The sequence below is a fragment of the Apteryx mantelli genome, chromosome 2 (assembly GCF_036417845.1).
Source record: "Apteryx mantelli isolate bAptMan1 chromosome 2, bAptMan1.hap1, whole genome shotgun sequence".
Taxonomy (NCBI): domain Eukaryota; kingdom Metazoa; phylum Chordata; class Aves; order Apterygiformes; family Apterygidae; genus Apteryx; species Apteryx mantelli.
The window spans coordinates 80506964-80520691 of record NC_089979.1 but is presented as its reverse complement, the minus strand read 5'-3'; the positions used below and the strand labels follow the sequence as shown (position 1 = coordinate 80520691).

The following is a 13728-nucleotide window of genomic DNA, read 5'->3' as shown; positions in this document are numbered from 1 at the left end:
ATGAGTTTGATGTTGTCTGCTTAATTCTTAGTAGGTTATGAACCATTAAGTCAGAATCGCCACCAATTCGACCTAATTAACAATGCTTGATCAAAGGAGACAGGATTATATAAACTGAGAAACAGAAGTGACAGTCTAGCTTATTAAAATCATCCTTCTAGGCTAGGGTTAATGGTATAATTAGAACATACTTTAACAACATTGACCTTGTATGTATTTTCTCTTGAATATGAAGAAATAAAATTAACATTTCATTAAGAAGCTGTTCTCTGTTATTGCTTTTTTGAGTTTACAAATGACTTGAATATACACAGGGGTTTACAAAGACTTATATTTTAAATTCTGAGTATCTTGAAGAGAAAAACCTCCCTGCTACAGCTCTGTTAAGCTTAAAAAGAGTCCGTAAAGAATTTTTTTCATTTCTCCCAGATACTGTATCACAGACACAACTGAATTTAGGAAATTTTAAAAAGTAATCATAGTGATTAGAATATACCAAGGCATTAAAATGTGCTAAAACAGCAAGATATTTTAACTTCATTCATAATATGAAGCATGAGTGAGAGCATAATTGAAGGAAAAAAATAGACTACTCATGCCTAAAGCTAGACACTTGCTTAAATATCTTGCTGAATAAGAGCCTAGTTGTCTAGACTCGCTAATCTATGGGAAATCCTGATATTTCATTTCAAATAGGAATGAAAAATCTAGATTTACTGCCAAATGGAAATACTAAAGTACTTCAACTAAAAGATATGGAAATGAGATGCAGAATATCTTAAATATAACTGAATTCACGACATACCAACATAATGTTATAGAAAAGCCTGAATGAATGAAAGTTAAAATGAAATGTTTACCATAACAAATACTTACTTTGTCAAAAAGTAAGAGAATCAGACCAGTTTGTATAAACTTGCTTCCATCAAACATTTCAGCTAAGTCAACAAATTCACACGTAATATTTAGATTTGGGCAAAACTATATACTCTGTTGGAGCTGTCCCATCAGCCAGCACTGCATATTACATACCTTTTTGCATGGTCTTTTCAAGCTGTCAGGAGTGTCATAATACTGCAGAAAGGAACTAGGTTAGTGACACCAGGTTAGTTGACTCCCTATAGCTGAAATTTTGGTACTGTTGGTCCAGTGAGAGCAAAAAGACTAAATCAACTACTGAAGAAGTAGCAAGGCACGCCTATGCAAATCCTCCCAAACACTTTAGCTGTGTGAGTACCTTTGAATCTCATTTGGTTGTATCCGTGGAATTCAATGTTGAGAAATAAAAGTAATTCAGTAATTAGTACTTGGTATAATTTTGTTTAGGAAGGTAGGTACACTAAATTCTCATTCTAGAATAACATCAGGCTAAATTACTGTGGATATTATATCTCCCTTGTTTACTTGCAAAGAACAAAAAAGCATTCATTTACAAGATAATTAGCAGGTTTGCCTTTTAATTTAAACTTTCCTCAGAATCACGTGTATGAACTGGACTCTTCTATTCTCTTCCTCCTTACAAGGATCTTTCTCTGAAGTTAAGAGACACTGCACAGGAACTGGGAAATCTGTGCAGAATAAGGGACAACATGTTGCAGAGCTGCTCCTAGAGCAGAGCAGGGAATGGAAATTCTTTCTTTAGCTTTTGCATTCCTCTGTTCTACAGTGACGCTATACTCTCTCTGTCATTCTCCTAGCACAGTTTTAATCCAACTACATACTAGCTCAGCCATATCTTTATCCTTGCTCAGATGCAACAGACAGCACTAGCTGCTTTCCCTCCATTGCTATGGCCTGCAAGGAGACCAAGGGAGCACACTGGCCTTCCTAAGGCTCTGGATTGTACATCAGCGCACATTAAGGTTGAAGCAAGAACAGAATAATGCAGTTGTATACTTGCTTTAGCAATATCAGAGACATATTTCTGTCAAAACCTCCATAATTTATGCAAGAATTTTCTTTTCACCAGAGGTGGAATCAAGTCACAGCATTTGGATCAGGATAGTAACACACTCTCCCATAAACTGAAGACTTCTACAAGTTAGATTCAGTAAGGCAGAAAAAGAAAGATCAGATTGAAAATTTGAAACCGTATTTAGACTCTGAGCTCCTCCAGAGCTTGTTAGCATTCAGTTTCACATGTAGCTTACCATCAACCAGGGCTGAGCAACTTAGTTTTAATGAATTACAGCAAACCTTTATGTGATAAGTACCATGCAGCAATGAATCTATTTCTTGCTGACTTATTTTGGGGGGGCAGTCTTTTTAAACACCGGGATGTGAAAGGAAGAAATGAAACCCAGCTGTCAAATTTTCTATCAGAAGTGATTTGGAACAGTTGAGATATCAAACCATAAAAAGAGAGTTTTATAATGGGAAAGCCAACTCAGCCTTAAAATAAACTTCATATCTTTCAGGACACAGACTTCACATTTCTCACTAAAAACAAAGCTTTGATAGGTCTCAGAGGTATGAAGATTCCACAGTAATTCATTTATTCAGTGACAATGCCCACCCTCTAAATCAAACCTCCAATGTGTCATTATCTAGCAGCTCAGAACAAGCTCTTTGTATGAATATATAAAGTGCAGAAGCCTGCACTGTAAACAAAAGGCAATCCCATTTACTGGTTGTTTGATGTCTAGTCTTAGAAAATGTTTTAAGGACATAGAAATTAAAAGGAAAGCATTCTTCTAACCACTGTATCTGTATTTGCAGGTATTCTGTAGATCGACACACTGATATGGACAGAGTATTCAACATCAATTCAGGAAATGGTTCGATATTTACTTCAAAAGCCCTAGACCGGGAAACATTGCTATGGCACAACATTACAGTAATAGCAGCAGAGATCAGTAAGTCAAACTTAGATACGACTGCAGTCCCTGATGTAATGAATTTAGCCTTCTAGCTGAGTGTGTGGAAAACATGGCTGGACAGATGTCAGGTTATATGGATAGGCCTACTCAATAGCAAAGAAGCAGCAGAAACTCTGGAAGAGACAATCTGCAGTTTTCTGTTTCCTAGGGACACAGTTTATGAAGAGATAATTTAGCTGAGCAGGAAGGAAAGGTAACACTTCTGTGTTTTCTAATCAGTAATAGCCATTTTTAAATTTGAATATAAATGCTGAATTCTGAAAAGTGGTATACAGCATGGTTTAAAATTAAATTGCATTCCATGGTCAAATTTGTTTTGATCTAAACTGAATTCAGCACAGGCTGGATGTTTTCAAGTAGGCCTGAGGAGGCTGGATTGATCTAGGTGCCCAGTTCTTAAACAGTTTTATCAGGGTTTCCATTTCTAACTTCTTTACTCTCCTTTGAAATTCAAATCCATAGTTGCAAACCATCCTGTTGTTCAGTTTAGGACCGCTCAGAAGTCATCTTGTGATGATACTAGTCACACTGATGTTAGGAGCTAAAATGCATGAGGTCTAGATGAGGACATGTTATGCTAGATAGTCTTAATAAACAGTCCTCTTTATTGTAATACATTAACTACAAGCATGTGACATACTTGTGACACACTAAGTGCAATCCTGTTCACTTTAGAGTCACATTACCCGTGATTCTGAAGCATGGTGGAATGGTAGATATATCTAATACTAACACCTGTTCTGTGACTGTCTCAAAGTCTTTGTGCAATTCAGAAGCTAAATGACTTAAAAAAAAAAAAAATGATCTGAGACAAATATAAATACATCACCACTCACCACTCCTAGCTAAAACTAGTGATTTTAACCAAGGCTAGCTTAAGTCCCATTCCACTAAGTTTCAGCTGATCATTAATCACTCTCAGTGACATGCCATCACATCAAACTCCAGGTATATTTCCCTGAAATAACCTAAAACAAATATCCAGTCTAGCTACAGCCAGGACACACATTCAGAAAGGCAGGTGCTCCCTTTGGTATAAAAAGTAATCAAATGGTACAGCCATAAATAGAAATACCTTTCAGTCATAACTATTGTTGATTTCATTTTACAGAAAAAAAAATATGGAAATACGTAAGTTTTGCCTTGAATTATCTAAAATAGACACTATTTGTAGATAGTTCCATTTTTGAATGCTCTTCCTGAGACAGTTCGGGGCTTTTTTTCCCCAAACACACACTACCTATGGCTCTGTGTTTCATCAGTCCAAGCTGCAGTTCCTCAGCAGCCATGAGAATCACCTTCTGAATGTTGCAAGCAAATACTTGGTGAAACACTAGATCACTTTACCAGACATAGTCAGAAGGCAAACTGATAATACACTCAGAACACAGGGCTCCCAAATCACAGCTGCAGAATTACAGCTGATTCATCTGAGAGAATTCTGAGAGTATTTAAAAACAAATATTCTTTGCTTAAGATGTAAGGATAAACCAAACACTGGCAGGACTTTGAGGCCATATTCAGAAAAATTTCTAAGTTTTCAGATTGGTTGCTGGCTAAAAAGAAAACATACTGCTGTATAGATTAATAGATTTAAGGAGCCCTGTGCATCTGTTGTGTATGGTGGAACTTTTTGTTGGAGTTCAGCAGTAATTAAAGGACAACACAAACACAAAATCTACACTAATTCATTTGCAAAAATAGTTTGAAAGGAAAAAAAGTAAAAAAAAAAAAACAAACTTTAAGTTGTATGAATATATTTCCACATACACTTCCATGAAATCGAGAAAAAAAAAGGCCCATATCCACAGAGGATAAGGTTTTCATGAACCTTCTATTTGCTACAATACCTTTTTAAATTTTTCAAAATCTTAAGCACCTAGAAAAAGTAAAATAAAAACATGTAGTTAATGGTTCAAAAAACAACAAAGAAAACAATTGTAATTTTTGAGAGGAAAGAAATACATTCAGCAATATATTTGAATGAATTTGTTAGAAAGATATGCCCATACAAAATAGTCTTGCAAGTAGTCCTCTAAATTCAAATGAGTACTTTTGATTTCTGCCTATTATAAAAATGTAATGTTTGTATTGATGTATGTTAGCATACAATTCAGCTAATACAGATATTATACATAAACTGAATACACATTCAACTAAATTGAGTGAATTTAGCCCAACAGCTCATATTAGTGTTTTATGCCTAATGGAATCATACTAACCTCAATGGGACTATAGAGCTTTAAAGTATAATATTTTGTCCAAATGACTGAGTTCTGTAATACAAATATACAGTGCCAATTTTCAAGAAGGCATTTTTAAATTTATAGAAGTATGATAAATACAGTAATAGGGTTTGCACTAAAGCCTAACTCAACAAATGACTATAATGAATGCTTGTAGAAGCAAAGAGAGTCATAGATCTGCTATATCTTATTCAATCTTTTTTTTCACTTGAAACATAGTTTGAAGTGTATTAATAAACTATAACATGGGTAGAAAATTAACATAACAAAACTCAATGTGAGTTCATAAAAAGGGGGAGATGATATTTATTTTAAATAAAACTGATTTCAGTCACACCCATTCCCTCATAGATTTCACTCTCTCACATTCCCACATTCACATATTCCCAAGCACTATGTTGTGTATGTCTACCCAGTCTGCCCATGATCACTTTTGTGTGATATGGAGGACAAGGGACACTGATTATCAAGTACTGGCAATGTCTCTTGGGTTCCTCTTGATTCATGACAACAACCTGGTTTTGGGATGAGTCTTTTACACCCTGTAGGAGTCATTGGTTTTTATGATGTGATCTTTTGCCTCCTAATCTTGCCTATTTCATCCTTCAGGCTTCTTAGGCAAGATTGCTGCCCATTGTCTTTCCTTCCTTATTTTGGTACCTTTATTACTAAAGTCTGTGTCCGTTAGTCCAACAGGAAGAGGAATGGTTTATACAATGTGATACATTCCCAACTGTTTCCATTTCTGTATAAGAAGATGGCAATATTTTAATAGGTATTTTGTGCTGAGGAATATCCTTATCAAACTCAATCCTTTGGTACTCATATAGTCTTTATGGGAGAAACAACATGTTTATATATAGGGATCTGCAGATTCTGTAGAATGCTTATGTTCTTCAGCCAATATGTTTTAGTATCAGCTCTAGAACATCAGCCAAATCAATCCATACAAGATTAGATAAGATCTGTGACAACTACAGCAGTTATGATTTATATATTGTAATGGTAGTCATAGTAGCTTAAATGTGACACAAGATTTGTAGGGACAGGGAATATTGTCTATTACAAATGGAGAGGTAAAAAAACCTTCATGCCTGTTCAGACCTCCTGTTTCAGACTTAAAGAAGATGACAGGTTCCAGAAACCTTGTTTTCTCCAAATTGTTTTATTTAGGCTGATACATTCATTTCATCTAATTTCAGTATTTTATTTTATATCTATTACATATGCATTCATAAGCACACCTGGAATGTTCAAATGAATTTATAAACCCTGGACTCATTCCTACCCAGTTGTAGCCAAATAGTTTACACAGAACCAGAGTAACGACAACAAAGCCTGATTTTTGTGGAGAGTTATGAACAAGTAAAGATTTAAGGCAACGAGCTCCTAACTCTGTCCTTTTCTTTCCCTACCCTAAGTCAGTAGCTGGGCTAAATAAATTCTCTATTCTTTCTGGTTTTATCATTTCAGATAACCCAAAACAAAGCAGCCGTGTCCCAGTGTTCATTAAGGTTTTGGATGTAAATGACAATGCTCCAGAGTTTCCTATGTTTTACGAGACCTTTGTCTGTGAAAATGCAAAGGCAGAACAGGTGTGTTAACTGCTTGTACTAAGAAAATATTCCGTATGAATTGAGTTTCTGTACTACTCTTGCATCACCTCATCAAGAGGTGTACTTTGCATTGCAACAAACTGTCAGTTTTGCAAAATTAAATTAAACAGTGACTGCACAGAATCTGATTATACTTAGTATTCTTGCAGCTAATGTGACACTATGTTTTACACAGCTGCTTTCTGTACTGTGCCTTGTTATCCCTGATGCATTTTCCCTCTGAGATCCTCTGTTATACTCAGGCACCTCCACTGCCTCCTTCAGAAAAGAGTTACAGGTCTGTACAAAGTCCTGTCTGTGATATAACTATGTGCTGCCAGATAACTCTCTCTCCACTAGTCCTACTGTTAAATGGTTCCAAGTAGCAGATAATTTAGACGACTCAGCCAAACAAGTCCTGTGACATGGGATTTGGGTGGAAAAATATATAGATATCTTGGACTATCTCACCTTTTGTTTCTAGTCCTTGTCAAATGCAAACGTTTCCTATCCAGCTGGAGTGGCATCAGCCCAAGCCTTCTCTTGACTTCAACATGATCCTCTTGCCAATTTCCAAATTCATTACATTACTGAATTAGCCTGGGATACAATAGCATGGTGATCCTAAGCAGCATCAGCAGCACATGAATCACTTTTATTAAGCTCACTGTAGCAGCATCAACTGCCTTAAAGTAGAAGAAAGAAGTTAATACAATAAGATCACTTTACAACCCTTGTATAGCTAAATAAGAGTAAGGCCCAATGACTTTGGAGATAATGTTTTTCTTATTGTTTCAGCTGATACAAACACTAAGTGCCGTCGATAAAGATGACTCTTTCAATGGACACCAGTTTTCATTCTCCTTAGCTCCTGAGGCAGCCAGCAGCTCAAACTTTACACTCCAGGACAACAGAGGTGAATTTCTAGGAAGACCTTCTTTATTAGCTCGTCCTTGCTTTTGCTCTTCAGATGAGTACTCCTATAATGTTTGCTTTGTGTTTCCAGACAACACAGCAGGGATTTTCACTCGAAAAAACAGATATAACCGGCATGAAATGAGTACCTACCTCTTGCCAGTGGTAATATCAGACAATGACTACCCTATCCAGAGCAGCACCGAAACAGTGACTATTCGAGTATGTGCTTGTGACCATCGAGGAAAGATGCTGTCCTGTAATGCAGAAGCTTTGATTCATCCTACTGGTCTTAGCACTGGGGCTCTCATTGCTATTCTTCTCTGTATCATTATATTACTAGGTAAGTGGCAGACAGACATTGTTCCTTTCAGAGTTGGATTAGGAGTGAACATTTCAAACAAATAATACATGGGAAGTTTCTCTCCTTAATACTTGTAGGACAAAGAAATTAAACTAGCTTTCCTCAAAATAAATGTTACAAGGGGACAGAACTCTTCCAGATCAGATCGATCACTCTCATAGATGACAGTGACTTATTTTGCATAGCTACAAGTGATTATGCCAAGGCTAGGGTAATAGCAAAGCAGAGATACCAAATGTCTTATCCTGCATTTATATTATTTTATTTCCTTCTCTAAGGGCTACTGCAGATGTGGTGGATACAATTCATCCTACTTGGCCGCAGTTGCCTAAAAGTTAGCAAAGTCCAAGAAAGACAAGATGACTGTGCTCTGCCCTCCGGTCAATGGAAAGAGACAGGCACCTCTAGAGAGCCATTCATCCTATGCTCTTATTGGTATCTGAGGTGGATGAGACAAATCACCCTTTGGAGGTGGCCAGATAGTTTTAGTTTTAAACAACTAACTTTCCATGTCTATAGTGAGGAGAATTGAGTCTCATGCAGTGCTTTTGTTGTGCTGGAGATGAATACTGAAAGGGGGTGGCTATAAAAGCACTCTCTCAAAAGCTACAGTGTCCCCCATTTCTAGCACCTGAGAATACGAAGAAGTTGGAATCTCCTGAGTCTGGAGGATGTGCAGGCTACAGCACTTACAGGTGGTCAGCAATTTTTAATTGAAAAATAAGGGTAGTTTGCAATGTTTTTCTGCATATTCCTCTCAGCCAGGTTCCACCTCTTATGTCATACAGCAAACAGAAAACCTGTCCCTCAACCTTTAACCATAGTCTAGTCACTTGGTGAAAACAGTACAATTGCACATAGGCAGTTCTCAATGAGACTTCATTAGTCACCTGCCCAGGTGGGTACCTGGTAGGTACCTGGTGGGCACCTGCCCAGGAAAAAAGGAGTCAGACTAGTTTTATAACAGCAGGGTCAAGCAAAAGAGAAAAATGTTTCCTCAGTGACTCCACTTGTTTCTGCCATACTCTTATCTCCCTCAAACACACCAATCACCACAGCAGAATCACCTTGATCTTTATGATTAGCAAAAAATTCCCCTCTCCAGTCATGAGATAAAGACCACATGGTGACTCTCAAACTTCAACAATATAGTCATAGCTTGCCCAGATAAACGCTATCCCTTTTTCAGAAAGGATTCCCACAAGGGAATGCAGACAGGCCCTTAATTTGCCATTAAAATTATTTTTCAAAACATGATATGATTGCATCTAAGGGCTGAGCCCTCTTTGTATCAAGTTCCTTATCAGACAAAGAAATCTGATTCTGCAGATAGTTTTGCACTAGTTAGTACAACTGTGCTCATTAATATCAATCTGACATTAAAACGATTTCCTGTTTTATGTCAATCAAAAATAATTGATTCTGCGTGCTAAGCAGCACTTTATGTCAATTATTGCGCACACTGCCATGCACCATAAGCAGATTTTCAATTTAGTATATAATTTTCTATTTTCAGTCTGGTTGCTGGGTTTGCATGTGAAACCACTACTGAGTGAAAAGCGATATTCTGGGCAGACTTGAACCAAAATTTAAAGTTTAACATCAACAAAAAGTACTTGAAAATTGCTGATTTTATTTGCAGTTTGAATATGCCTAGTGGCTTATTAGGAGGCCTGAGATACTGCTAAAAGTTGACCAAATAAAGATGATGTTGAATGTTAAAGTACATCTAGGGTTTTTTTGTCTGCCAGTTCAGCAAAAAATAAGAAAACCCAAGTACCAAGGATGTGACATAATTATTAATGAAAGTTAATTAATGACAGTTATTGTGCCTTGACTCTCACACAATTTTAGGAATCATCCTAGCATATTCTATATAACACCTTTTTTGTTAATGGGATACTTCAACAACACTTCCACGTAAAAAGAAAACTGCACCATTCCTATGCTTTCTCAGATAATTCTGTCAGTCACTATTCTGGAAGCCCGTTCAAAGTTGACTCTGTGTTTTTCAAGTTCTCCATGATTTCATCCAGATACTTCTGTTCTCTCATATAGACTTTTCCAAGTCTTCCCAAATAGTCTTACAGCTTTATGCTCTTAAGGACAGGAGTGCTCTCTTATTGTGTTTTTGTACAGCAGCATAAAGAAAAATCATTCAAATTAGGGCTTTAGGTGACACCATAAGTAAATCATCATCAGTGTGAGAGTGTGAGGCTTTCACCATCTGAACCAGCCTTTCTAATGTTTTCAGTTTCACCACTTCACTCATTTCCTTTCAACTCATACTGACAGATATTCTCACACTAGTCTATGGCAAAGACACAGCAGGAATTAGGAGAGCATTCTCCTACTTTATCCTGTGTTCTTGAGTCCCTGTATAGTCAGTGGAGAGAAACAGAGTAAGAGCCTTTTCCAGAACGTGCTTAAGCTCACCTACAAAGAGGATCTTGCACTAAATTATCTTTATTTATTTATTTATTTATTTATTTATCTTTTAGTCTGACAAGGAAAACTAAGGAAGATTAGTTTCAATGGGCTAAAATTTTGTTTGGGGGATATCCTGAGTACTGGACAATGTCTTCAACACAGTTACAAGCAAAGGAGAGACTGCAGGGGAGAAAAAAAAAAAAGACTTTGACAGTTACTGTGCCTTGTCTCACACAGTTTCAGAAATACAACTGACATGAGAGAGGACTTTGATCCACATTATTATCTCATATCAATGAATGCAGTTATTTTCTGATTTGCTTTGCTAAGAAAGAACTACAAATACAGTAGCAAGATGTGAGGGTTTTTTTTTTCCCCTCTGAGTTTGCACAGCACAGCTGAATTACTGGGCACTGTGGGCCTCAGACCACTAAAGCAACAGTGATAGCAGTAATACATCCCTGCTCCTTGCCACTATTCATTTTTAAATATTCAATCATTTAAGGAAGTATCCAACTAAAAAAGCCTGAAATTAGCTTCTAAGGTAATAAAATGTTGAACACATCCCCTCCCACCTTTCTGTGCCCACTTCTCTGACAGTATTAGGGATCATTATTGAGTGTGAATATGTAAATCTGGATTAGGGCCTAGGAAAGAATTCCCACCCTCAGAATAAAAGAAAAAAAATATATATATACACACACACATACTTTAGAGTATATATATATACACTTTATAATAATATATAATTTATACAATTATATAATATAGATATATATGGCCTAAAATACCTGTTTGAGAAATCTCAAGTCCTTAGTAGATAAAATAATATCAATATCTTATCTCATCAGTCTTTAAGACTTAAGCTGTGTACTATTTTAAGGTGATGTACATTGTAAAAATGCCAGGAAAGTTAACAGAACTTGTATTTTGTGCTGGTTCAGAACCCATCCCATTCCAAACTTCTTTCTAGAGGAGGAGATGCTTGCTGTTCTTGAAATGCAGCCTCGCTAACCTTTCATGATAGCCCAGTAGATACTAACCTTGTCCATAGCACAAGTTTCATCTCATCCCAGAGGTTCAAGGTAATTAACACCTGATGTTATTACCTATTTTGGTGAAGGTATTTCTCCCTTCCCAACTCTCATGAAACTATCTCTGTTTTCAAAGCAACAGGTCTCTAGGTAAAACTATGACTTCTGACAAAATGTCACTCTGCTTAGCTTCTTACAAGCTTGCCATCTCCCTTCTTCTAGTGCATATCCATGCCATCTCATTTCACAAGGTACTCACAGGCAGACAACGCACAATCTGAAAACCCAAAGTATGTGTTCACAGTTTTGCAGAACGTCTTTTAAAACTTAGAGTTCAAGCGGTGCAGCATTTCTTGGGGATCTTAATAGAGCTGGGATTAACTTTTCCCTTTCTCTTCCTCTATTTTTGTTTCCAGTTACAGTGGTGCTGTTTGCAGCACTGAGACGGCAACGAAAGAAAGAGCCTTTGATTATTTCCAAAGAGGACATCAGAGACAACATTGTCAGTTATAATGATGAAGGTGGTGGAGAGGAAGATACCCAGGCTTTTGATATTGGCACACTGAGGAATCCCGAAGCCATAGACAATAATAAATTACGCAGAGACATTGTGCCGGAAACACTTTTTATGCCACGGCGGACTGCAGCAGAGCGAGATAACACGGATGTCAGAGATTTCATTAACCAAAGGTTAAAGGAAAATGATACAGATCCAACCGCACCCCCATATGACTCGTTAGCAACCTACGCATATGAAGGTAATGGTTCTGTGGCAGAGTCCCTCAGCTCCTTGGAGTCAGTGACTACAGGTGGAGATCAGGACTACGATTACCTCAGTGACTGGGGGCCTCGATTTAAAAAGCTGGCAGATATGTATGGCGCAATGGACAGTGACAAAGACTCTTAATTTGTTGCCTTTTTTTTTCGTTTTCAGAAACAGCATTGAGATATGTGAAGTGGCTATTTCTTTCTATTTCTCCACAGCTCTGTGAAAGGGTTCTCTATTCTACCAGTTCTAATTGTCAAATGACTGCAGTCTGTGTGGCTCAACTGTCACAAAACTTTTTCTGGTATCATTTTATGAGCTTCCAAGAGGCAAAGTTATTATTTTTTTGTGTATCCAGTTTACCAAGTCAATCTTACAGGCACATCAGTAGAGGAGGGAAAAAAAAGGATCAGATGGGGAGCAATATTTTTACTTGTTCTGCTTATATTGTAAATTGGAGTATATTACTGTTTAAGCTCATTTACTCTTTTTACTTGTATTCAGACTATTCAGCTCAGACAACTGCTCTGTTGATTGTGTATTGCACATCCTTATGTAATGAGGTACCCTAGTTTAACCTATGTATTATAGTCAAAAGTAGTGGTGGTGGAATGGAGGTTTATTACACAAGTAGAGTCAGCTGAGAAAAACCATCAAACATGCATTTTACTCATGAGGAGGGTAGACAGGCCTAATAGTCATTCAAATCTAAGTGTTTTTCTAGAACTTGCCATTGCCCCAATGTACTGAATCATATTAACACACACATATATATATATATTTCATTGACTGCTATGTATATATTCTTCTGATCTAGCATTGCTGGAGAGATGTGCGTGCATGCATGTGTGTGTGTGTGGTCAGTAGCCCCTATATCTAATTCTTAGACAGTATCCTAGTTCTAACCCAGACTTGCCTTGTGATATGGGGCAAGTCATCTAATCCAAGCCCAGATCAGACCGTGACTTGGAGGAAGGAGCAGAACAAAAGCTTTTCTTTGTACTTCTGATGGCTTCCACTTGCACATTAATTTAGTGGTGTTGGCCACTGTGCTGGGGGTGTGGGAGTCAGGCTTTTCATATCCATCTACTTCTGCCTGTTCGCATGTGCAGGAGGGGAGTGGTCACTTTAAGGTGACTACCACCCATTGGGGCAAGAGAAGCAACTGCATAGGAGGAAAGGAGTACTTTTATGCCCTGAACACCGCTGCTTGGATGCCTAGGGTGACTCCCCAACTGACTCTCTGCCCAGTTTTGCCATCTGTAAAGTGGGGAAACAACGTCTACCTCATCAGGATGTTGCAAGGATTAGATGAGTCATTTGCAAAATTCTTTAGAGAGAGAAGGTGCTGGCATCCTGCCATAGGAAGTAATTCCTCATCTTTTTGGATTTTTTTGTTGTTTCAAGCCCTGAATGCACAAGTGAGAATCAATTGTCATTCCAGAGGCCTGAAAAGTAGGGTTTATAACTATAACTCTCTTTTTAATAAACTAGTCAGC

At 37.4% G+C, this 13728-nt stretch overlaps 1 protein-coding gene across 2 annotated transcripts in view; it reads left to right on the top strand.

Annotated features, from left to right (window-relative positions):
- LOC106482919 (cadherin-6) overlaps nt 1-13221 on the top strand; it is a 105079-nt gene extending 91858 nt beyond the window's left edge. For both annotated transcript variants that reach the window (XM_067290979.1, XM_067290980.1), the window contains 5 exons: nt 2719-2855; nt 6599-6720; nt 7519-7636; nt 7727-7978; nt 11880-13221. In XM_067290979.1, coding sequence (XP_067147080.1) covers nt 2719-2855; nt 6599-6720; nt 7519-7636; nt 7727-7978; nt 11880-12370 — 1120 coding nt within the window. In that variant the 3' untranslated portion in view covers nt 12371-13221. The remainder of the gene's footprint in view (nt 1-2718; nt 2856-6598; nt 6721-7518; nt 7637-7726; nt 7979-11879) is intronic.
- The last annotated feature ends 507 nt before the right edge of the window (nt 13222-13728 follow it).